Below are 26,962 nucleotides of genomic sequence, written 5' to 3' on the forward strand. Positions count from 1 at the left end.
CCACAACGTTTAGGCTATATGATGTGTGATCACATTCAGGCAACTTATTGTACCTCAGACATATACAGCTCTTGATTCCAGCCAGGGCAGAGAGATGGTGAATGAGTAAGTTAAAATACACAAACTGCTTTTCAATTGTTCACGGCTCAATACTGGCCCTGGGAGAGCCTGGATGGAACGGGGTATTTGTGACAGTCTCTCTGTGCTTTCTTGTTCAGGGACAGTCTCTCCCGTCGTCTTGGGCGATGACCTTTTGTCAGATGACTGGGAGAGGTCAACAGAGGTTAAAGTAACAAGCGAGCTGAGAAAGCGGCCCCCCCTCTAGTCATGCAGAAAAGAGCTGCTGGAGAGTTTTACTCTGGCGTATTGTGCGCACACGCACACGCACGCACACACACACACATGCAGTTGCTCTCCATCCAACAGGAACAGCACTTCCTTGCTTTTGACCAGCCAGACCCCGGCTATAGTGAGGTGCAGACCCATGCAGAAATACAAACTTGATGGTATTTTTTCCAACACAAACACACACTCATCAACTGTTTCTGACATCTCTCTCTTTCCCCTCCCTTTGTTACACACACTCCTCCTCTGTCCTTCTCATTCAGTCATGGTCGCACACAGTCAGGCTTCAGTGCACACACTGCTGTGATGAGCTATGACAAGGCAAGAGGCGGGGGGGGGGAGTACAGTAAGAATGGGAGAGGAGTGACAAAATGAAAAGAGCACGGTGGTAGAAACAATTAGCACTTCTGATGAAAAGCATTGAAGTTAAGAAGTGCATTTACAAATGGCGACATTCATAACAAATACATCTTAGTATTAAGATTATTTTCTTCCCCATTGTCTGCAGTCCAAAGATCCAGTCTGAGTGCTTCTAATATCCTATGATCTTCCATTTATGTCTCCATAAAATACAGCTTAAATGTTAATTGCATGCCATTTGGCCACACCTCAAATCTTGACAGTCTGCCATCATGTCTGAGCGTTCAGCCGCAAGGGATTGTGGGTAGTGAGCCGAGCAGGAGTGTGACTCTCTAGTAGCTCTGATTCTCTAGATGAGACAGCCATAACAGGCCTCTCTACGTCGGCAAATACACACACACACACACACACACACACACACACACACACACACACACACACACACACACACACACACACACACACACAATCAGTGTGTCTCTGAATCACAGACATGATAATGCATGCAAATGCCATAGAGATTTCTGTTTTGCTGGTGGATCGATAATGAACATAAGGTGTCCATATTTTTTTAATGTAAAATCCCATCTTTGAAATTCCTGTAAGCCTTTAAAGTTCTAATTTTCAGTTCAGTACGATTGCGGTCTACATTGATAAAATGTGAAGGGTAAGTTTACTGGCAAAGGGCACAGGGGGTCAAAGGGCAGCACTGATAAGGTCAGCTCAGTCAATGCAGGAAGTGGATTTTAATTACTGTTAAAAAAAGAGGCATACGTGTTATTCTCATCCTTTATAATTAATGTAGAAACGTTTTGGTTTGGATTCGGTGTCTGTCTGGGCCACTAAAACATCCTATATATATATATATATTATGGTATATATATATATTATATATATATAATAAAGTTCATGTCAAGAGGATAGTGAGGGGGAAACAGTTCCATGCAGGGATCAACAAAATGTAAAATGCTTGTGTGTGGTCCCTGTTAAGACACTACACAAATGTACACTGTTAAGCTTTTTATAATCACACGAACATACGGGCTGTATTTATAGAAATATACAAATTGTCAAATACATTATGTGGTGTAGATCATATTCTGCAACCTCAGTATTTATTTATTTTTTTATCTCAGCTTGTTCTATAACATAATGCATACATCCTCGATCTGCAGGTAACATCACCGGTAACCTAAATATACTCTCCATCACCTTCTGATATTGAACTCTCTTTGCTAGACTTTTTTTTCTTCTATTCTTTGACTGTTCTCCATCACCACATTTTACAGTTTCACAATCACAAAGCAGACGAAGCAACAACTGAGACACCTAAGTCCACAAAGCCAATAACTGTGTTTTTTTTTGGGGGGGGGGATTAGCACGGTGCGTTAATTCATTCTCTGCCGTTTGAGGTGTTTTACTAAAGCGCAAACTCAAATCTTTGGTAATATGCTTGAGTTTACTTGAAGGTAGTGGAAAGGAATAAGCCTTGGCTTGGTTTCACAGAGCACAGCTTTCCATGGTGTAGTACTTTGTGTTCCTCTGAGGCTGCTGCTAAATGTTCAGTGTCTGGGGCCTCTGTTCAGGAAGAGAGCTAAAGACCCCCTCTCACAAACTTCTCCTCCAACTCTGCATGGTTTACTATTTTACAAATATTTCTTTCTAAGGAACTAAATGAGTGGCTTACGTTGCTCACAATCTTGTGCTTAGTATTAATTTACCAGGTATATGGTAGCTTTTCCATTTTATTGTCCATTTAGTTTCATCTTATTCTGTCTTGTGCATAGCTTACTTATTCCTCCATTTTATCACTCAAACTATTTTTTCTTGCACTTTTTTACTTCCAAAGACTCTTTATTACTTTACGTACATTATGTCTTACAGTCTTGGCACAGGACTTGGATATTCATTCCCAACAACATCGCTTTAGCTTTCGTGCATATGAGAATTAAACATTTGAATTGTTGAATTTAAACTGAAAATGTAAAGTGGGATATGTGTCCCCTACCGTCTGCTTTTCACTTCCTGTGTGCAAGAATGGCAAAAGATCAGTGTTAACCAAAATGTTGTGTGGGTTCTCTGGTCAAATCTGGTATATCTGATCATTTATATCCTGAACAGATACATATTTTTTGATATTCCTATTGATATCCACTGTTTTTTTACATGTTACACAAACGCATTGACATCATTACAACTTAAGTGGTATTGTTTATTTGTATCAAGCTGTTAGTAATGGATTTAATGAAGGTTTCAGAATTTGTTTTATAATTGCCTTGATCCTAATTTAAAACACAATAATACACAGTGCATGCTGTTGTAAATGTGTTGCTAAAAAATAGGAGTGTGTCAATTTGGGCCTAAGTTTGAGGAGCCCACATTTACATCACATTGTTTACGTTTGTGCTTTGATTTATGTTTTTTTCAGCTCCTGGTGTAGTTACACTTGTAACATGACATGAGTCTTCTCATATTATTTTAGCCTATACCTAAACAATCCATGTTAGACGTTATGCTGAAATGAATAAGATTCTGCAATAACAACACCATGTTCGAATTATAAAACTGACTGAACGTACATAGTATCCTCATTTACTGCAGTGTCATGTAGACATAAACTGGTCCGAAACACAATCAGTTCAGTTCAAAATAGTAAATAAAAATATTTCTTGAATGAAGATGTTTTAATTACAGTTTCAATAAATGGTGTAATGGGCCTATAGACAAACGTGGAATGAAGTAAGAATAGTAGGATACTCAGAAAACAAAATAGACATGCGTGAGATATATAATAAAATGTTAATTACATTCATTTAAATACATAGATAATTTCAGTAATTCAAAATTCATTATGATACAGTAAATGCATGCAAATAGCTAGGCTATAATTTCTTTGGTGGCGCAGGCTGCTGGAAATGCTGTTGTCGTTGATGATAATAATAATCACAATAATAATGATACTAATGCCATGTCATGTAAACAATAAAATGTTAGGATTAATAATGTTTTAGGCCTCCCTCAGGCTATTATTAGCTTAGCCTGCTATATCCTAAAAACTGTTATCTGCAGTAGGTTTAGTGTCAGGCGTATACAAAACCCATAACTTTGACGAAAGAAAATAAATAATACCGAATCAGCATATTTTTAAAAAAGGTTTGTAACTACTCCTCTGTCGTTTTATCTGCAGTCTCCACAAACAGTAAGGCCGCAGGTCCGGCCCCCAATCTAACACTTTTTTAAATGCTTGAACCTTGGCTACAGTCCACCAAAAAGTGTCTCTTTCACGTGGGAATAAATGTCACCATCATACGTCCCCGTCATACAGGCTGAAGTACTTGCTGGCGTTAGTGAAGCAGAGGTAAGGCGTGCTGCTCCCCGGGTAAACCACGGGCAGAGGCATGGGCAGCAGGCACCTCCCCAGCAGGTTGCTCTCTTTGTACAAGGCCGGGAGCTGCCCCACCACCACGGGCTTTCCATTCTCAGGGAAATCGCTAACAGGTCCGTCGATTTCGGTTGAGATTTGCCGTTTCAATTTATTCCTGCGATTCTGAAACCATATTTTGACCTGGGTCTCCGTGAGCTGGAGGGAACTGGCGAGGCAGGCGCGCTCTGCGCTGCTCAGATAGCGTTTCATGTCGAAGGTAGACTCCAACTGAAAGATCTGTCTCTTGGAAAAAATAGTGCGCGTTTTCTTTTTCGTGATCATTTTGCTCTTCTTGACAGAGCTGCCACCTTTGTGGGTGTCCGTGGCCGTGTTGGTGGAACTGCTGTCGTCGCAGCTGCTGTCCCCGCTCTCGAAGCGCACCTCGGTCGCCTTGTTCGGGTCCACGCGGCTGATGATGACGGAGTCCGCTGCTCCCCTGCAGTCTGTCAGCAACTCTGCGAACAACATGAAACTTTCTTTACCCCCTGTCAACTGTGCAACTGTACGCTATTCTGTCGCGTACTGGTGGCACATATCACCAAGTCTCTGCACACACCTACAGCTCCAAATTCACAAACCCGTCTTACCTCTGTCGTTCAGTCTGCTGCCCGGGTCTTGTCGCTGCTGGGCTACGTGCTCCTCGTGGTGGCTCTGGAAAACGTCTCTACGCATGGCAGTGGCGGAGTCATCGTGCAACCCGGCGGGGTGACAGCTGTCCCGGTTCCTCCCGCTTGTTTTGAGATTCAGGATGTTGTCAATGGTGAATTTCAGAGAGGCGACGGGTCGGCATGGTGCGTCCACTTTGTTCATATTCTCCAACGCTTAAGTCCTTTTTCTTGTTTACTTCCGCGTCTATCCTCGCATTTAAGTCTCACCCGGGACGTTAATTTGACCACTAACGTATCGATGCTGCACGCACCATTACCATAGCAGCAGCCACTGAGCAGACACTGCTGGGCTGGCGATGCTCTGCCTCTATCGCCAACTACGCACCGGATGGGGCAAGCGCTGTCCTCACTCATTGGTCCAGATGCGCGTGCATTACGGACCAATGGCAGCGAGGGAATGGGATTAGAAAGGAGGGTGGGAGTCCCTCTTCTCCACTCAACCTCTTTATCGTTATTCATCTGTTGCAAGGAGATACGGGATCCGCCGCCCTGCAGGGCTCCCTCAGGAAAATAAAGAGTTTTATGTCACTGTTATTTCACACCACACTGTATGTGCGCCTTGGCACACATTTGATGGTGGTTTTAATTTAGCCTGCACCATCTTTGTGAGGTTCGGCCGGGCGGCTTGATTCGAGTCACACTGATTTGTGTGTGTAACCTAAAAGCAAATCAGATCCTCTTTCGTGTCATTTCTTTGAGTGTGTCTTGGGAAAATTGGCGAAGTATTTCTAAAAAGACTTGTACTTATTCACATGGTTTAAAATTTGAGTAATGTGTTTTTCTAAGTAAGTTTTACTTGCTGGCTTTTAGTATTTTACATATCTCAAATATAAAGTAACGGTAAACATAATGTCATAATAGTTGCATGTCCAAATGTATACCTTGTTGCAAATTTTAAAAAATTGCAATTATGTACTGTAGCCTATTTACAAGTTATAAATGGATTATATATAATTATTATTTATAAATTATATTAGTGTAAATAATAACGACTTTAGACGAATATTGCCTCGTGGCTTTGTGAATAAAATATTCGGCTATGTTATTTTGCAAACAAAAGTGTATAGTGTAACTAGATGGATGCCTGTCCATTCCTTTTTTATCCTGATTTCTTTTCTTTCTTTTTTTAATTGAAAATCTATTAACCTGTTATGGATTAATTATTGAACTCTGAGATGCTCAGCAGATATTGACGCATAGAATAAGAGCTTGGATAATCACAACAGAGGCCTATTTGTAGCCATAACTTTGTGTTCAAAAGGTTAACTTTTCCTTTCCGAAAAAAAGTGTTTTCTGTTCTCAGCCTTGTTCTCTCATTGTGTCACAGAGCATATATGTGCTCCATTCATTCTCTATAAGCATTTCCCTGCACGTTTATGATTGACAGAGGAAGACACATTTTAAGGTCAGCGAATATTTACAATCAACAGAGAAGTAGACAAGTTTGTGCTTTTTTTTAATTCATCTATGTGGAAAAGTGACAAAGTTGGAAAAATGTGTGGCTTTAAATATAAAAGTTTGCAAAAATATGTGTGTTTTCAAACATACAGTATAAGCAGCTTCGGCCTTGCTGTGACAAGAGCACAGATTTCTGAACAGATACAGAGGATTCATTACTGTGTGTTAATGTCTGTGCGGCTCTTATCTTTGGGTATGGGTTATTGCACGACTCATGAACAGGGTGAACTCATGTTACAAACAGTTTATATATAACAGTCTTTACACCAAGCCGGTCATCTGCGATCTTAACAAGCTCATGGAGTGAGCGAACGAGGACAGGGGGTAGCTGGAGAACCCGGCGATGGGTGCAGAAAGTGGATGTCCGTTCATGCTGAAACCCAGTGCAGCAGTGGGTCCGGGGCCCTCGTGATACAGAATGGGTACCCTGACAATCCGCTGGGTGGAGTGTGGGACATGTGAAGCCTCGAGGTCTGCCGCCAGCTGCCTCTTCCACTTATTCCTCCGGTTCTGGAACCAGATCTTGACCTGCGTCTCCGTCAGGTGGAGGGACGCTGCCAGCCCCGCCCTCTCCGAGCTGCTCAGGTACCGCTTCACGTCAAACGTGGACTCCAGCTGAAACACCTGACTGCGGCTGAACACGGTCCGGGTCTTCTTCTTCCTGGTGGAGCTCAGGTCTTGCTCTGATTGCGCGTCAAAGCCGGTGTGCGTGTCCTCGTTGTCGTCTGTCAGGTTGCTGTCACCTGTCTTCCTGTCGGTTTCGTCGCTGTCCTCCGTTATCGGCTCGGATACTGCGGGGGAGCACCTGTCACTGGTCGACATGGAGCAACACTGGTCGTCTGCACTTGTATTATCTCCTGGACCTGAACGGAGAAAAGAACAGGAACATTTCTGACCTGCAAAGCAATCTGAACAATGTGTGTAGAATCGTGGAGAAATAATTCCTTCCACTGGAATAAAAACAAACATTTTTCCGCTGAAGGATAGACAAAGTTGCGAAGTAAAAACAGATAACACTTTGCCTTTATCTGACATTTACAGTCACCTAAACATTTTACATTTAATTCAAATGCTTCTTTTGTCAAGAGCTCACCAGGTGGTGAGAGTAGGCCTATTGGCAAAGTTTAAGGGGATTGCGTAACACCATCCATGTAAGGAAGTGGCGTCAGGGCCGTTTATGATACAGATAAGAGTCTTACTAAGGAATCCGAAAATATCTTTGCTCTTGACTACTTAATAATAATAATTGTATCCACAAATGTACCGATTTACTGTGTGAGCACTGGCATCACTTGTAAACACAAGGGTGGATTTTGAAATTCTGAAATCCAACTATCAGACTGTTCACACTAAAGGGATGGGCACTTTGTTTCTATGATGGCGTGTGAGTGACATAAAACGACACAGGATGTACGTGAAAGCATCACTTTTACGTGCATCGCTTCTGCGCATCTGTTTTGGGTTGTATTCTGGACATTTATGCGTAATCCACGTGCGTAATCCTCAAACCGAATCACTGATCTCCTATTAACAACCAACTATAGCCTCTGGTTATGTGCGGTAGAGGACCGATTGTGTTTATTGTGGTCAGCTGTGAAAAACCTTCAGTCTTGTTTTATATATTGATGCATCCCTGGTTTCCGTAAAAATGCCTAACACGCAATACAAGGCAATGGATCCGTGGTTTTTAAGGGACTTTGGGAAGCTCTGTGAGCTCCGGGTGGGTTGCAGAGCGAGGAGCCACACTTGACTCGTTCTGACTTTGTTGGTTTTGTTTAATGAGGCGTGGAACTTCCAGGCTGGCTTTCTACATGAACTCGTATGATTGTACTACATTAACATCATCAAATAAACTAGCTGACGGCGCAAATAAAAGGCACCAAACAATGGGTGTTGGTAAAAGCTGAATAAATGTGACCTAGAACCGGTGACCCTATGACACTTACTGTTGTTCTTTTTGAGACTGTTATCTAATATTCTAAAACAAAACATATTTATCATAAATCGGTTTATAAAACATGTGATAAACTGAAATCGGAAGTATATTAAACCTCCACAACAAACTAGTGTCTTTTAGGCTGTATTTGCCCGCACTTTCATAAAAAAAATAATGGTTATCTATTTCAAGCATTCATAGCGACTCTCTACTCACTTTGTGGTGTTTCCAGAGCTCTGAAATTGAAGGCAGTTGCCCCGCGGTACCCCTGTAACGGCGAGTCTCTGTACGAGGACCGAGCTGTGGAGCTGCAGCCATCCGGCTCTGGGGCGGTCGCATCGGCGTGATGTGCCTTCAGGACTCGGTCAGAGGAGCTCGTTTCCACCCCGGCTTCCCCACAACTCCTGTCCCTCCTCGACTCATGTCTATCCCTCCCTTTGCCTAGTAGGTTCTCGATAAAAAACGACGACGCTCTCGATGAAGTGGGAGTCCCGTTGTCCGTTAGCTTCTCCTGCATGTTTTGTCCCCGATTTCACGGTGCTTTTACGCAAAAACAGAGCGAATCCTGGGCTGTTTGTGCGTTTAAGGCAGCCTAAGGTCAAAACAGTCATCTCAAGCGATGCTGCTTTTGCTCCTGGATCGGATGTGGAGTCATCGCAGAAACAGGACGGGGATCTCCTCGGTGCCAGCGGGAGGAGAGGGAGACGGAAGCTGTAGTACAGTGAGATGTCAAGTGAGACTCTTCACGAGCCGAGGGCATCCAGCGATTGGACGAGCACAATAGCAAGGTGTGTGTGTGTGTGTGTGTGTGTGTGTGTGTGTGTGTGTGTGTGTGTGTGTGTGTGTGTGTGTGTGTGTGTGTGCACGTGCAGGCTTGTCCCCTTGAGGCCATGCAGCCAAGACAAAACCTATGTTCGTAGTACAGCACTCTTTATTTAGGTCAATTAAAGTACAAATCAAAATATAAATCCTCTAGGGCAACCCAGCCCGCCCCCCCCCCCCCCCCCCAACCAACCACCCCCCCCCCCCCCCCCCCAAGTCTTGTCTGAAATATGAAGGTAAAGGACCCTGTCGATGATAAGGGTTTATTTGCCCGCTGATACTAGTAGCTAATTTTCTTAAATTCAGAGCATATTGTCGTTTCATCTTGTGAAGGCCTCTCACATATCTTACAAAGATTGAATAACCTTTGACGCCACATACAGAAGGACTGTAACAATATTTAAGTGGTGATTCACAGTGGCATGATGGTGTGGACCTCAGAGTTATGATTTTGAATGCATATGCTCATGCATGGCTTGGCAATGCAACGTGAAAAGCAGAATCTTGGAGATGCTCCTGCTGCTGTCAAAGGTTACATAAACTTTGCGTAATGGCTCATATACTCCTGATAATAGGCCTGTCTGTCTGCAGATGCAGGTTGCATGGTTTAATTAGGTCTAACTTCACATTTCCGCCCTTAGAATTAGACTCGTTTGGCAGAATTCCTCAGTGTTACGGGCCTGTATGTAATTGTTTCAGCGCAGCATCGTTTTAGTCTAATAATTATTTTAGGGAATGTTCTGCTTTATAGTTTCAAAATGTTATAGGTGTATGCAAGAGGGAAAGTCCAGAGATAATAGTTTAAAAAAGCAGTGGACCAGAAAATGATATAAGGTCTTTAGCTTAATATATATATATATATGTTTTTATATTATTGAAATAATTGGTACTATACTTGACTTTTCCATTTGACTTGGAGCAACAATCCTCTGATTTATATTCTACCACAACGCACATAATCTGAGACATTAACCAGGTCAATTAAATACATTAACTTAAACTCCAAACTGTTGTTTTGCTGCTACTGTACTAACAAAAAGTGCTCTGCTTAAGATAAATATGTTTCAAGTGTATGCATCACTCATTGGACAGATGCAGATAAGATTCTATCTATTGGATCATCTGGAACATTTAAATGAGTGCTGACGGCCGTCTTTAACCTTTTCGCTGAAATGGCAAGACATTTGAGCTTTTTATTTCCTTCAATGACCTTTAACTCCAGCCTCCCCCCTCTCTTTCTCTCTCCCCCCTCCTTAGCCAGACTTACCCTTTGACAGCAGATCAGCGTTAATGTTCCTCTTCAACCTAACACTCGTCGCTGACAACAGTAACATGAGCCTAGTGTTCAGCCTTACACCTGTCTTGTAATGCCGCTCACCAAAAAGACTAAACATGGCATTGGTGGATGGCCTGCCTTCGAGTCACGGTACCCACAAGGCCAGATGCTTTTCATTCAACTTTCATGCAATACAGAGCTTTCATTGAGATTTGGGGATAAAGTCTAACACCTTAGTCCATAATTACCTCTTGATGCTTCCAAAACAAACTTAATAATCTGAAAAATAACAATATGATATTTAATGTTCTGAGGCTTTAATAATTCACAAAAACAAAGATGAACTCCAAAAATCAGACATGTTTATTTTCTAAAACGATACACTTTCTGATTTATCTCATGTTTAAATCCCAAACCTTAATTTATCAATGATATGAGTTCATCCTGTGGCTCCAAACCTGGCCTCTTCAAAAGGACACCAATTTAAGAGGTTGTGCACTTCTTAATAATCTTTGCTGTTTTTTGTTTTTTTTAATTCTGGATTTTTTTTCCTTCCTTTCGGGCCTCTAACTACTATTTAAATGAAACCATCTGAGAAGTTTCACCAGGAAAATGTTCCAGCAACTCATTACAAAACATGACAAGACAAGACAAGATTAAAAGATGGCTTTATGTCAACCAGCTGTGAGAGACAAATGAATGCATCAATAATCATAATCAATTTAATATAAACTATTCTGAAAAGTGCTTTTGGTAGTTGAAGTGTATTTTGATGCCAATCCATACATACCGTTTTCAATGCGGGACTTTTACTCAGAACTTTTACAATGTGGTTTTGCTGCTTCTACTTATGTTAAAAGCTCAGAATACTTCACGAGGAAAACTGTAAAGCAGCATTTATAGAAATTCTCCAGTAATGTACAAGTAGCTCAAAATTAGCTTTGGACTAAATGTACCAACTCTGGGGTGGTGTTTCTGTAAAAGCCTTCCATTAGATCAGGTTTCTCTGTGTACACCAGGCCGTCTGAACGATGTGGCACCCCGGCCAGCGCCCCCTGCTCTGGGGGCCGACAGCCCAGACCTAGAGGCCCCTCGCTCACTTTCCTCTCTCACCTTCCTCTCTCCTCTCTTTCTCTCATCCTCCTGTGATCTTTATCCAGCCTGGCGTGCCCTTTGCTTTATATGGCCTGCTCCACAGCCCCCTCCATGCCACCACAGCTCTGAAGCACAGTTTCACCACACAGCATCACATCACTAGTGTGTGCTCCAGGAGACAGCTGCATCAAATTGAGCGTGTGTTTCTCCTGTTGGCGGCGGCGAGTGTTTTCCAGCCCTCGGTGCAGCCAAACACAGTGTTACTTGCAGTTTGTGTTATAATCATCCAAAAGAAAAATGGAAGTGTTCTTTGAGGTGGCAAATTGACCGTACATAAGACACAGTACATGCTACAGTACAAATCTTGCAGAGGCGTATAAAACATTTCCCAGTACTCTTGTGGGAGGATATAATCATTGCCATTTTGTATTGTATGGATCATTGCATTGATAGATATTTATTTAAAAACGAACAAAACTCTGACCTAAAAGAATACAGGATACCTACAAAAATGCGCATTTTCTATATGACAGCATTAAGATTAATATCTAATATTTGGTCATTAGTTACAAGTAATATTCCCCATCTCCTGTTTTAAAGAAAAGGGAATTACCCAGGTTTAATCACCGTTTTTATAACAGACATTGCTCCCTCAAGTGTGACTTTAAGTGTACTGCTCTTAGGGCTCATACAGTCAATGAAAGTGGAGACAGTTTGACCTAGTTCAATACACTGGAGGCAGTGAGACAGGGAGACACAGGAAGCTAGTCTCTCCTCTGGGGCAACTCACAGCTCCCTTTACATTACAGGTCCTCTGCTGACCTCAGCTGACTTGCATTTAAAGCAATTCACAAACATTAAAACACAAACATTTATTTCTCTTTATGTGCATTGGGGTAATTGTGGCACAACCAAATAACAAGCACCTAAAAACATGAATGCAGCTAGCAGAAATAGACCCAATGAGACTTTCATTCACACAGACCTGAGAGCTGCCGCTGTGCTTAATAACAGAGCCTTGTGTTGGGTTGATGAGAAGGCCCTCTAATGGTCAACAGAGTGCCATGCACCTCACACATAGCCAGTCTTGATCCATGCTGCTTAGAAAGCAGCCAGACAGCCTATCAACACACAAAGTCTAACTATTAAACTTATACTTTTTTTCTGGAAAAGTCACTGCAAGGTGGATGTTGAGCAAAGCATAAAGTTGCTAAATATTGTCACTTATTCAAAACTGTAATGGTAAGCAACATTTTCTGTCTCTCTGTACACCCACAAACGTGATTTATCCACCAGCGTTTGTATCATTATTTATATTCTTTAGCCTGTTGAGCCTTTTCATATTGTCTTGCTGTTTTTGATCTTTCAGCTTTTAACAATTAAGCATTCTAACTAAATCTCAGTGCCTTCTTGCTTTGCAGCTCAGCTGGATGGTGCTAGCTGTGGCATTAATAATTCACTGTACATAATAAGTTGATGCTGCAGAGTTTGTTCTCATTGATAGTATTAGCCGAGGTGAGCATTCTTGGCCAGACTTTGTGACGCCAGCAGACCGGCATAAAGTGGGCTTTAATTGCCCATAATCTCTGCCGTTCTCATTCCTCTCAGGGCAAGTCAACAGCATATAGCCTACAAAGGCCAGACCTTTAGAGAGGCATGTTTAGCTCCATATCGGAGCAAGCCTCACAACAAGGAATGCTCGGAAGAGATTTTCAACTCAGAGCTCAAAGGACTTCTTTAGAGGGTTTGGTGGATTGGTTCTCTTACTTATTGGGATTTCAAGTCAGAACACTCATATGTGTATCAAAGACATTTACACTTCGTTCACCTCCTCAAGACAAGCTTAGTTCCGTACTTGAAAGCTTACTAAAAAAAATATACATCCTCTCCACATCTGTTCACTCTGTGATGTGCATGTTTGTCTCTGTCATTATTAAGAATGCATTCAGAGCCTGCTGTAACCTAGTTTCCAGATGAGTCTGACTCATGTATTTGTGTCAGTGGGACACTCATTTGAAGGATACAGATTAAATATATGAAAACTACATATTATCACTGTCAGTCTTGATAATACTGTCGTTTTAACATCCCTTGTGGAACGGTCAGACCTTTTTATCTCCAGTCAAATAGTCAAGGACAAGGATTCTGACCGAGGATTGTTTTATTTATGGCGTAAGAACATCACATCAAATGATGTCCAGAAAATATTTTAGGAAGATTGTTCTATTTATTAAAACTAAACCAGGCTGATGCTCCTAACTGCTTAACACTGATTGCAGAATTATATGAGCAATGGTTTTCTTTTTCTTTAAACTCATTAATCAGGCTGATCCAAGGCTCAGGTCTAATGTTGTAAACCTTCAAATTACAAAGGGCCTTATTAAAAATATATTTAAAGGTGGTCATTCCAGAAAACCGTTCAGCTTACATACAAATACGTCAAGTTAAATGTGAGAATACAAATAATATAGTTCCGTTGAAATGAAATGAACAATTCCCTAATTCTCTGATTGAAATGTGATGATATTGATTATGTTAATAAAATAGAAGTTCTAAAGGTGTTTTCACTCTAAGATAACTTGGTTGACTTTAGCTCCAATCCCCGGTTTAAAACCCGAGAACACCACTGCTAATTTGTCCACTTATAAGGCCTTATGTGTCCAAAGGATTTCTAACTGGGAATGTCCGTTTGTTTAACCCCTTTACGGTACGTTAACCCCTGTCAGGACGCACTCGTCAGCGCAGTACAAAGGGCCTGAAAAAGCGGGGACCTTTTTCCCCTGTGCTCCCATACAAGCATGCCGAAAAGTTCCCAGTCCCTTTACAAACATTACCCTAAAGGAAGGCAAACGAAAACAAGAGGTAAGACGACAACACCTGTATAAACTCACTAAAAATAATTTCGTTTTAGGGAAAATACATTGAACTGTGTACATTTAATTTCCAAGTGAATTCCAACCCGAACATACTAATGCCCCCTGAACGAGGTGTAATATTTCTTCATAATTTCTTACCATAGTTGAAAACACGTGGCTAAGGGGGACTTGCTGACCCCCTGTAATAAGCTTATGGCAAAATAGATCCGTGTGCGTAAAAGGAGCCAGGACCTGCCCATAGTGTTCAATCGGGCTTTGAAATAAGGAATCCGGTCATATGGCAAACACAAAAAGAGAACTCCGCGTGAACCACACTGCTAAGTGTTCCCTCAGACTTTGGCACAAGTCCAAGCACAAACAAATCAGCGACACCCGCAGCTCATGGACGGTGCGAGGCAAAATACCGAAAACACTTCATGAAAAGGGAATTTAAAGGTTATTTAGCAACTTTTAGCACATATTTTGGAAAACGTTCTGACCTTGTTAGAGTTCTGTGACTTATCCGGTAATGCTTCGAAATCTCTCACCAAACACTCGACTTCTAGAACCGTTAGACATGAGCTGGAAAAGTTCAGAAATGTTATTCTGGAGGAAATATCTCAATAAATAACTCATCGGTCCCCGGGTGTATATCCTACAGTAGGTCACAGTAATTGAGCCCATTGTTTTTCTTCTTCCTTTGAACAATAGGCCTACTCACCAACATGTTATCACGTCGTGGTTTTTTAATAAATCCACATTCAAGATCAAACCTATGTGGGTTGCGTTTTTCCCACACACAGATAATGATGCCCACTTCAATGAAAATGACATTACTATATCTATTTTTTTTGTACAACAATAAAGCGATTCAACCTCACAGTATTTCCGCTGGTAGTAGACAGTGTGTTCAACAAAGATAGCTTACTGTATTTACTTTATTGGAGCTATATAAGGGCCGTCTCTCTCTTCACTCATCTCATGGTCAGATGAGCACCGATCACATAAAACGATCGCGTGAGAAAGAAATGGAGGGCGCGGGGAGAGGGGACGAGGTCGCGCGCGCGAGCTTTAGGGCCGCTGTCAATTGGCTCGAGCGATGCAATTGGGCTATCAGAACATCACCACACTCTTGTTAAATGCATTGATTTATCGAAAAGAGTTACTACTTACATTGCTTTTTCCTGACGCAATAAACCGTGAAGATACACTTTAAGAACAAAATGAAACATACACTAGCCTATACACGTTAAATACGCCGTATCATTATACTAGTCGCAATTGACATAGGCCTACATCCTTTTTTTTTCTTTCCAATAGTTTGTTAACTTTTAATCAATGAATTTGCTGCCATTCTGCCATTACTGCTTGAGGTTGGGTTATTTTCAGCTCTTTCTGTTATGGATAAAGAATCATTCTGTTTCATTACACTTTATCAATATTTTGCTCCTTATATATCTCTTTACCATATTGCATTTTTTCAAATAAATAATAGTTTAATTTGAACAATTCCCATAACAATGCTGTTTTGTTGCAGTTTTTGTGGCTCATTACTTTTTCTTCTTCTTACATGGCATTTGTGTTCGAATGGCTTGGCTTTTCTAGTTAAAAATTCACCTGATGGTTTTAGGGGGAAAAAAACATATTGATGTGATTAACATTTCTAAATTTTTGTTATATCTTTTTTTGTGTTGTGAAATTATTTGTTTGTTATTTTAAGTTATTATTGAAAATGTTGTGCAATGCAAATTTTTATAACAGTAAAGCTGTTTCATAGTATTGACAGCTATTATTATTATTTTTATTTTTTCAGTTTGAATTTGTTGTTTTAGTTTAGTTAACTTTTGCAGTTGAGAACAAAAAAGTGGAAAATAAGTACACACTTAATAACTTACTGCATGTTAACTTTCATAAGTTCGTTAAGGTTGTGTACAGCGTGAACACTACACAGTATGACAGTTATCATGTTTTTCAATTCAGCTTCAAACGAAGGTTGTGTTTACACAGCATGTGTTTGATGAAGAGAAGAAGTTGAGCACTTAAAATGTGTAAATGGAAAAAAAGACGTTTAATTCAATAGTAAAAACATATAAACAAAGACTTTAAAACAATAATAATAATAATATGTACAATTATTACGTGGGTTTGGTGTTGGTTTTAACAATTGCATGAATATACCCCGTTATTCATTCAGATCCACTCCAAAAAATAAGTTCTTCGTTTGCCAATGCTACAACCCTCCACTATTTTTCATGAAAACCAAGCCAGTATTTTACCAATATTCTTGCTGGCGACAAACAATTAAACCCCAAAACAAACAAATTCCTTGGTAAATGTTAAAATAAACACATGGGCACATATGACACATCATTGTTAACTTCCTTGTTCTTTTAAAAATCTCATATGGAAGTCCTTTTTTTGTAAATAGATCAAGCAAATATGGAATAATCCAGACAATATTGACATGTAAGGATGATTAAAGAAAACGCATAAAATATTAAAGAATTAAAATAAAAAAGAGAAGGAAACTGAAGGAGAAGGAGGGGGCAAAGAGTGATGGAAAGCCAGTGCAGCTATCCTAACCTGAATTGACGTGTGTGTGTGTGTGTGTGTGTGTGTGTGTGTGTGTGTGTGTGTGTGTGTGTGTGTGTGTGTGTGTGTGTGTGTGTGTGTGTGTGTGCACTCTGTTTTCTTCAGTCTTGTCACGCAACGTTCCTCGAAGCCCTGCCCTTCTTCCACTACCACATACACACACACACACACACACACACACACACACACACACACACACACACACACACACACACACACACACACACACACACACACACACACAGAAATGGCCTATTTTCCACGACTCTCAGACTAAAGTGATTATGGTATGGTTTCCATCCTCTTGAGGGGGCTGGGGAATGTTTGGGCCCTTTAATGTGCTGTCAATGAGTTAGTGGATTCATGGATCACCTTAATCTGACCCTCCCCCTCCTGAGATGAGTTGCTCATGTGGGCACACAATACCATTGATGTATTATACGATGCCCCTAATCTCTATCATAACCTAATGGGTGTCTTTGCTCTGTGGATCCCCAGTGAGAGGCTGCAGGACATTCCTCTGAAATGAAAGCGCTCTGATCGCGTGTGCGCTGTAAATAAGCGTCTCTTATTTCTTTCAATCTGTACAGGACATTTGAGACATGAGAAAAGATGAAAATTATGCATGAATTGATTATTTTATGTAACTGAAAAACACAACTCTTTCCTTAGATGCAAACTGGAATATGCTTCTGCGAAGAAATTTACTTCCTACCTTTCATTTAAATTAGAAAGTAAATTAAAAAATCTTAAAAACATATAAATAGACCTTTTTAATAATATATTTTACTTGTTTTACACAGAAAAAATACCACTTCAGCTTTATCATTTTCTCTTGTTTTGTTATTTATATGTATGTCTTTGAGTTACGTTAAGTTTTATTTTATTTTATTGTATTCTACTTTCTCTGTGTTGGAATTCAACAGACACTGGACCCGCTGCCATACATGTAGGGATAAAGATTTAGGAACATTTGGAGTGCTTTCTTAATTTTTCCCGGAGCTGTATATCAGGTACTCATTACCGCTCAAAATCTCAATTCAGTTATTTTTCATTGATGTCTTTATAATGTGAAAATGTATTCTGTTTTGGATTGGATTTTGTTTGTATTAATATCTACACATAATGATATTTTGCAAGGCTTTATCCTCAGTTGCAATCATTTTCCTACTTTATTTTATTTATATAACTGTAAACAAAGAGATAATTAACAAGCAACTAATAATTGTACATAATTGTTTCGTATGCGAGTCCTGTTAATTTTTTTTTAATAATTATCTCTGATTTAGAAAAAATATTTTAAGGAACAGGGACCTTAAATATATATATATATTATAATATTTGTCACTCACATCACTTTATATTTATTTTTTGTTAAAATGTTTGCTATTGAATATAAAACAGTGTCTTGTTTGTTCTTACCGTACTTTGTGTTTAAACTGCATCATTTTTTTTTCAATTAATTCAAACAATATTCAAACACTACAATGTTTTTTACTGTGCAAAGTACATTTGATTGTTTTGCTATTTAAAAGTTTGATCAGACAGGTTAAGCTTTGCTTTTAGTGCAAATAATGTTTTTTTTACCTCAAACCCCATTGGAAAAGAACAAATAGTTCATCCACCTCTCACCTTCTGCGCTTTCCTGTATTTTTCCAAATATATCCCAGGGCTGAAGCCTTTTCAACACTTTAATGATGAGCGACGAATCTCACACTTCCACAGATCACAGCATTGCGGCAGGGTAACTTGGGGGAACATTGTGCATGTGTGTATGTGTATGTGTATGTGTGTGAGAGGCATGATTAGATACATGGAGGCCTACTGCGGAGTTCTGCCTGCAGTATCCTGGCTCATGATTGGCCAAAGCTATACAGTTACCTCTGCCTCCACAGGTCTCTGGCCTTTGTCAGGACCCACACTGTCAAAAACCATTTGCTACACTACCTAGTCAAGAAAACACACACACACACACACACACACACACACACACACACACACACACACACACACACACACACACACACACACACACACACACACACACACACACACTCATACTCATACTCATACTCACGCACACTCTGGTACTGATTCTCACTATGCTTCAAAAAAATTTGAATCTTGTATAGACATTGATTTAGAAACACCAAGTAATAACTCAAATACATCCATATTTTTACCAGGTATTCATATTAAAACGCTTTCAAGAGGGAGCTGGCCAACATGAACACTTCTACATCAAGAATCAAAGCGGTGGCTCTGGCTCAGAGGCTAACTGGGTGTGTACCAATTGAATGGTCAGCGGTTCAGTCTCCAGTCCCTGCAGTCGAGATATCAAAGTGTCCAAATTGTTAACAGGAGAGAAGTCTAAGGCACTTTGGATGAAAGCGTCAGCCAAATGACATGTGAGGAAATAATTGTAATATCAGTTTTCACATCAGAGATCAGGAGGAGTCACATGAACCAACGGTGCTATTTATTTGATTATTTAAAGGGACTTAAACTCCCCCACACTGTAGCACAAACCTAGCATTTCCAGGTATTTTTGTTGCTGGTGGATTATTGCTTAATTTGTTAATTATCATTCATCTGGATTGTTGTGATTCTTGAGAAAAAGATATATGTCTGATGTGAATTCCAACCACAAGATGGCACTAGAGTCAAACTAATATCGCTCTACAACAAAGGCTGCCTGCAACCCTTCTCAGTGGTCGTCATAGTAACAGGTTTGCTTTTCTGATCCTCCTGAAGGGAGTTACTCTCCAAGGGCCTTCACATTTGCTTGATACCTGTTAGGACGCATCACTCGGAAAAAATCACTTCCCATTTCCCCTCTTCAGTTGAGCGGCTGTGTAACGGAGCCCTGAACGGAGTTGTTGTTGCTGGCCTTGTTGATATTGACTAACATGAGATCACCCATATTTTGCGTGATTTTGATTACTTGTACAGTTTTGTCTTGTTTCTTTTCTCGTATTCAGTTGTTCAGCTTCTCCAGGTCATGAATAGTGTGTAAGGTTACATTCATTCCACTCTGAATGGCACCAACCCCATTAGCCTGGTAATTACTGATGTGATTTGAGTCCTGGGTTCCCGGTCCCCCAGTGCAGCTGAGTTTCATCATAGCCTTCTAATAGGGACTTTATAAACCTGAGGGTGGTGGGCTAATGATTATGATGTGGTGCCTAGTTAGGAAACCTGAAAAATAAACTTTACTGAAATGTGACACAAATTGAATAATGTTATTCACAGCAGACAAGGAAAAAGGCGAGGGCGATAATGCTTTGAGTCAACTTAAACAATCAGTCACAGGGGGAAACTGCTGACTGTATACGGGAAGAGTAATGAGCCAATGAGGAGCAGCTGGGGAGCGAGGGGGTGGGGGTCTCCTGAGCTGATGAGGTTTTTGGGGACAGGTGTTGAAAGCAGTAGGTGGAGAGGTGAAGCATGACTGGCTCTGGAAAGCAAACACACGCTGGCAGGGTTCCCACTTGTCCTGAAATAACCTTAGGTTCTTCCTAAAATCTTATTTGGCCTCCTTGTTTCCTTCAATTGAGTCTCCTCTTTGCACCCTAGTCTATAAAAAACGCGAGATGTGAGGGAAGAGGAGTTCTAATGCCGCCTTATCCCCTGTCATTAACTGTTAAATAAATCCTCTAGACTAATTGACCAAAATGTACAAGGTTATTTTGAATGTTTATTGGTATTCATCTATTTTTTTCATACCATTCAATGCATTATTTTCAGTCCTTTTTTGCTTGATTATTACTGAAAATGTCCCCAATAAATCCTAAAAAAGATGAACCCTGATGAATACAGGAAGAGCCGGAGGGGGTGCTGATGCCGCGGTAACGAAAAGACCTGATTCAAGCTGTTACTGTTGGGCCAAATGTCACTGTTTTGAGTCATTAGACCAATTTATACAATGCGAGAGCCATAGTACTTAAAGGGTCTCGTTGTTTGCTGACATCTTCTGTGGAGCTATTAAGAAAGGCTCTTAACTCCCACGGTGTCCTCGGAGCACAGTGCCAGGCATGCTAATGTCTCATTACTAAGTGTTTATAAATATAATCAGCCATTCAGCAGCACAAAAGCTTATTTTCAGTCCTCAAGGGCAAGTACAAAAAGACATTTAGATCATTTAGCCTGACATTTCAACCTGCGTATATCAAGCCATAAAGAAACGGTGCATGCTATTCTTAGTTTATGGATTGACAATGGCCCTGCAAAAAGGAGACATCTAATTGGGTTATTCTACTCTGATCCAAGGGCAGTGTTTGGATGCCTACCTTTCTGATTTGTATATCATTTCTTTCTTTTCCTTATTTACTTCCTCTTTTCTTTTTCCATCGACTGAAACCAAAATCTCACATTACCTCTAACAATCCGCTGCAGAATGGGCTTTTGGTGAAACCCCCTGAAGATCACTCACGGGGGCTGCCTGTATGCTTCCCCAGCCTGCACACCTTTCTGACATCAGGTTAGTGGCGGGGCCCTGTCCTTTTACTTACTCACTCCCTCTTCACAGCGAGGACGCGAGAGGTTTTCTTTGAACTTCTATTTCTTTAGCTCCCCTCTTTCATCTAAACGCAGCCATTTCTTTAGCTTTTCATGTTGGCTGCAAAGTGCAGGTCTTTCAGAGTATCTGATCATGTGCGACATTATCCCCACATTTAAACAATTTTCTCTTTCTCTCACGCCTGGATTTTCATTCCTCCTCTTAGCATGGCTGTTCAGAATCCCTTTCTTTTGATTTCATAGGTGGTCAGACAACTGTACGGGATTAACCTGATCTTTGAAACTTCCCAAATGAAGAGAAAATTACATATTTTTCTACCTATAGTGCTTTTTATCAATCTAGATGGTTATCGTGTGAGTGTCGTGAGTTGGAGATATTGGCCATAGGGATGTCAGATTTTTCCAGTGTAATGGAAGCATGTCAGCCTACGAAGCTCAAAGCACACAACTTTACCCACAGTCTTCTCATTGCCAAGTATGCCGTGCATATTCTCATGCAGGGCCTTTGCATAGCTACTTTTGGCTTGTTTGGTCGAGTTATTTTCAGTTTTAGCTTGTCAAGTTGTGCCGAGTCATGCTGGTTCATGTCAGTGTTTGACCATCACTAGAGTTGAGCCAAGGTTGGCCCGGCTCACATCCAAGTGGGTTGTCCTGAGCTCTTGAGTTGCTTTTAGCACACATCTCCTATTATGCTATATTTCAACAATATATTGTAGGGCCATATCTATACAAAATATGTCTGTGAAGTGTTTCTGCTCGAAATACCGAACAGATCACCCATTGTTTCTGAAACACTTCTCAGTGTTTACCACTAGAACAGTGACAATATATGTGTTATATAAACAACAACTCTAAGTCCCTCCTGCAGACATCCTGCTGAATACATAGACACACAGAGGTGCTGCGGAAGGGGATTCAACTCGCAACTGTATATTGCGGACGATAGGTTAGGACGTGTCGAGTGGGCGGGACATTGCCAGGAGTTCATTGTAAAGCCAGCCCACATTTCGGTTATGACGTCATAACCTAAGCAAATCTGGATCAGCTCTTTTGTACCCCCTGTTTTTAGAGATGTGGGTAAGGAGGCAAAGAGAGAGGGTTGTATTTTCTGACACTTTGCGAATCTTCTTACACACCGGGGACACATATTTATGTATAAAAGACAGCAAAAAGTGCATCTTGCATAATAGGGGACCTTTTAGACTCAACTCGAACCAAAACTATACCCTTCTGTATTTTGAGTTCTTTCCAATGTCTGAAAGGTAGGAAAGATCTGACAGAATCAATCGAATAAAATACCTCTTATCCTTATCTTATCCTTACATAGTGCTTGTCCAGACCTGTGGTGGCGATAAAGCAAGCAGTGTGAACTTCTCTCACAAGCTTTCCTCTTTCATCCCTTCCTCAGCTACCTCTGCCTGTGCGCCGTTATTCCTGTTTGTGCAATTCATCTCATCTCCTCCTTCTCGATGACAGCCGGCTTTTCATCCCGCCTTCAAATGTGGCCCTTCAGAACAAACACTTCTCCTGTGGATGTGTTCAGACAACACTCTATATGAACTTGTTTTCGTTTGAAGGGAGCCTTTTAATCCACTCCCCTCCTCTTCTATCCTTTTCTACTCCAGCAATCCTTCGCTCCAAGTACAATGTGTTTCATTAATAATAGAAAATGTAACACACAAGATTCTCAGATGATTATTCTGCCTCTGTGTGAACTGTGTTGTGTATTCAGTGTCTTCCTACTGCATCCTCAATGATGTCCAATCTGAGTGATGGACAAGGCAATAACCGGCACGATAGAGCGCTTTGCAGATGTGTGTGTGTGAGGAGCCTCTGTAGGGACTATATTATGCATGTCTTTTTGCAACCATTGCAGTTCTCACCATTTTCTCCTATCATTGCCAATTCACTAACTTTTCCTTTCCCTCGGGGCTGTGAATGATTAAAGGCCTGGGATATTTCATTCATATTACAATGATTTAGAAACGGCCAAATGTCAAACGGTCGGGCTTTAGACTGACTGCCCCCAGAATGAGTCAGTAGACAGGCTATTTGTCAAAGTCTCTGTGCTGGACTTAGAGAGTTTAACTACAGAGTTAACAAGGGTGGTCACACATTTATTCACGGGCTATGTGATATCCACAGTCTGGATATGCAGGGACACCCACAGGCCCTCGTCTGCTTCCTTGCCCTCCCCACTCTCATCTTCCTCCTTCAGTCCCCGAGAGACAGCCGTGTGTTGATGAGCAGTGAGTCAAATTCCACGGAGATCTGACTAACACATTAGAGAGTTGAGTCGATATTTAATTAAAAGGCTCAGATGCCAAGAAACTCTGTAATTGATATTTTATGTGTTCCCTCAGCCGTGTAGAAATTGATTTATGTTTAGCACCTGGGATTTTGTCTAATTATAGTTATGATGGTTATTTAAACGCTCGGGTCCTTTTGTGTTGTGATGATACATATAAAGAATGGGAGAGTGTGAGGGTGTGTGTAAATGAGTTTTGTTATTCACAGAGAGCTGTTTCATGAGGGGAAAAGAAAGATTTAATTGTAATAAATGTCCTGCTTCTGTTTACATCATAAAATGTAACGTTGTGTGTCTTTATTTAGTTTATAGTTGGAGTTGGAGTTGGACTGCATTTAACTGAGAGGTGTTTCTGGAGTACATAACTTGAACTTTACAACATATTCTTTCATGAGTAAGTATAAGCCTATGGTTTTCCATGTTTGCATGCTAACCTTTTGTATATACAGTCAATGATTAGCACTCAACACAAAATACAGCTGAGGCAGATCAGAGGGTCATCAAATAACAGAGTTTAGGGTATGTTATAGTTCACCAAAGTCCTAAGGGTTGTTCTTTGGGCAACATGAATATGGAGACCAAATGGCATGGCAATGGTTGTGACGTGTTGAACCGATGTCTTATTTCTTAGCTTTTACCATATAAAGAGTATTTAAGAAACTAAAATCTGGACCCGCACAGACGTGCACCAATGGAGAGCTGGCGTAGAAAAGGGGCTGCCAGTGGTCCGGTGCCCTGGAGCAGTTGGGAGTTTGCTCAAGAACACCTCGGCAGTGCCCAGGAGGCAAACTGGCCTCTCCTCTGACCTCCTCTGCTACCAGTCCTCACTCCATATTTTTGGCCCAATCGTCCTGCCAGTCCTCACTCCATATTTTTGGCCCAATCGTCCTGAGTGTGTTCATTGTCTGCTCCTGATATAGTGCATGTTTCTATAAGGTGTCATGTCTTTTTTCAATCTCTTTTAGTCAAAAATATTTCATTTGATGGTCACAGTAAGTGTTTAATGCTGTCTCATCTGCATTTGTATTACTCATGGAAAAAAAGATATGGACCAAGCCTGGGAACCTCAATGACACTTTGACACGTCTATTTGATTACTTTATAATCTATATTTAACTTACTGTTTCACATTGTGCAAAGAGTAACTAGAATGCAAGATTAAAAGGCAGATGGAGTCATGGTGGAGAGCAATTTAGCAGATGATCTACATTTAAACCCTCACCTATGGTCACAAACTTTGGGTAGCGAACAAGAGACTGAGATTGATGATTAAATAGTCTGGATAAAGTGTGGCTGAGCTCACTGTTGAGGTAAGGAGGGGACCTCACACAAATGAGCTTGACTCTATCTAATTGAGGTGGTTAGGGCATCTGTAAAGGATTCCTCCTTATTTCAAGTTTTCTCTGTAATCAGTTGCCGGGAGGAAGGCTCAAGGCAGACCTAGAGGGGATAACATATGCCATCCTTTATCCTGGGAACTTGTTCACTCAAGAGGACTTGGAAGAAAGGCCTTATTACCTGGCTTTATTTCTTGATTTCTGTACCCTGGCAAGGATGAGTGGGGAACAATAGATGGATTTGTGAATGTCTGGCATGCTGAGGAAATGTTCTTCTTAACCAGCCTTGTTTGTTGTGAACGTCTTTGCATTACACCAAAATCGTAACAACTGGACATAAGTAAGCCGAGCTTGATGAGCAAGCATTGCTGCCTCTTTTGAACCTCAAGTTTGATTTAAATCACTCTAAATAAGTCTTAGACAAAGGGAAGTCAGAATATGTATTACAAAACAAGTATTTAACTTGCCTTTCAGTAAACTGAAGCGGTTTTATAAGCAAATTGTTTCATCCACACTAGCTCATTGTGGAGGGTTCTTTGCACTGACTCTTCTTCTTGTTTCCATAGAAGCTATGTATTCAGAAAGAAAGACCAATAAGCTCCTGTGAAGAGAGATACATTTGTGAATGATCATAAGAGTTGTAAAATGTAGGGGAAAAGGTTGAGGTTCATTTAACAAAACACTCTGTCTGTGAGAGAGCACCTTACCATTACCCTGTGTTCTTGTAATCGGTCACAGAGCTGATGCTAAGAAAGAGATTTTACTGCTAATAATGCCTAATGATTTAAAACCTGACCCTAAATGCAGCTTTTTACCCCCACACACACGTTGAATAATAGTTCTATGCACCATAAAAAACACTTTGTAGACCATCATGATTTATAACATCATCATTTTCCTGTCTCAAACCAGCAGGCTTGATATCCTCAGGGTTAGTTCCTTGATTACCAGCTATCCCTCCTCTACGAAGGCAGGAATAGTTAATCCGCGATCTGCCAGCTTCTGCCGTCCTTTAAAATCAGAGTGTTACTCATTCCAACTGTGCGAGCAGTGACTCTCTTTTCGCCCGTCCAGAGTGATTTAGTCACGTCTACAGTTCCTCACTATGAAGCATCTCTTTTTCAACACATGGCTGATAATGGGCTTCACTCCAAGTGAGTTTATATGTTGGAAAAGCTATTTTTTCTAAATGTAACTTCAAATGATATTATGGATATCAATATTATATGCAATAAGTGCAGAAATGGAAATGGAGACCCAGGCTCTGAATAAAAACTTGAAATGGGAAAAGTCAAGCTTCAAGAACTCACAAATGAACACTGTTTATCACATTTTTTAAAAAATCTGCACATAAACAAAAAACCCAGTTAATCTGTGCACTCTCTCCAGCTCCAGCCAGCATGGGTTGCCAAATATTGATGGTCAGCACATGTTTCTGTTTTGGTCTCTGTACAGGCACAATGGTAACAAACCTGGCAACCCTTCTGTGACAACAACACTTAGCTGCCCAGAATCACTGTGACCGTTAGTTGTTTGCCAAGAGATCATTCCAGCTTGTAACTCACTGTAAAAAAACACATTTTTGTTTTTATACTTCTGTTCATGTAAGAGTTTTAAAAAAGAATAAACATCTTACAGAGATGTAGCATGTTAATTAGTCTTTTCGGCGGTTTCATCTACCTTCATTACTCATGCCGTCTTTATAACTATCACCCAAAAATCTCAAACATCAATAAGCTTATTGACCCATTTCCAGTTTTGATTTTGACCTGTACTTAATGGATGTCATGGTTACGATCACTCACAGTTTATGTGCAATTCGTGATTATAAGGGACTGCATGGGTGTAGTAACTAGGGGTTGGAATCACCAGGGTCCCCACGATAACGATAGTATTGCGATATATAATCCCACACCTTTTAATTTTAACGCGACCAGCGCATTTCTGATTTCTTTCTTTCTCCGCTGA

The 26,962-nt window shown here is 40.7% G+C and overlaps 2 protein-coding genes across 2 annotated transcripts; both read right to left on the reverse strand.

Moving 5' to 3' along the window:
• Nucleotides 1–2,561: 2,561 nt before the first annotated feature.
• hmx4 (H6 family homeobox 4) lies at nt 2,562–5,087 on the reverse strand. The gene is made up of 2 exons (XM_063884447.1): nt 4,717–5,087; nt 2,562–4,584 (listed from the first exon to the last, which is right to left on the reverse strand). The coding sequence occupies exons 1-2, from the start codon at nt 4,937–4,939 to the stop codon at nt 4,010–4,012; spliced, it is 798 nt and encodes a 265-aa protein (XP_063740517.1). The 5' UTR covers nt 4,940–5,087; the 3' UTR covers nt 2,562–4,009.
• A 1,227-nt stretch (nt 5,088–6,314) lies between these two features.
• Nucleotides 6,315–8,925, reverse strand: hmx1 (H6 family homeobox 1). Its single transcript, XM_063884508.1, has 2 exons — nt 8,408–8,925; nt 6,315–7,118 (listed from the first exon to the last, which is right to left on the reverse strand). The coding sequence occupies exons 1-2, from the start codon at nt 8,706–8,708 to the stop codon at nt 6,517–6,519; spliced, it is 903 nt and encodes a 300-aa protein (XP_063740578.1). The 5' UTR covers nt 8,709–8,925; the 3' UTR covers nt 6,315–6,516.
• Between the last annotated feature and the right edge of the window lie 18,037 nt (nt 8,926–26,962).

Source organism: Eleginops maclovinus, chromosome 5 (assembly GCF_036324505.1).
Source record: "Eleginops maclovinus isolate JMC-PN-2008 ecotype Puerto Natales chromosome 5, JC_Emac_rtc_rv5, whole genome shotgun sequence".
Taxonomy (NCBI): Eukaryota; Metazoa; Chordata; class Actinopteri; order Perciformes; family Eleginopidae; genus Eleginops; species Eleginops maclovinus.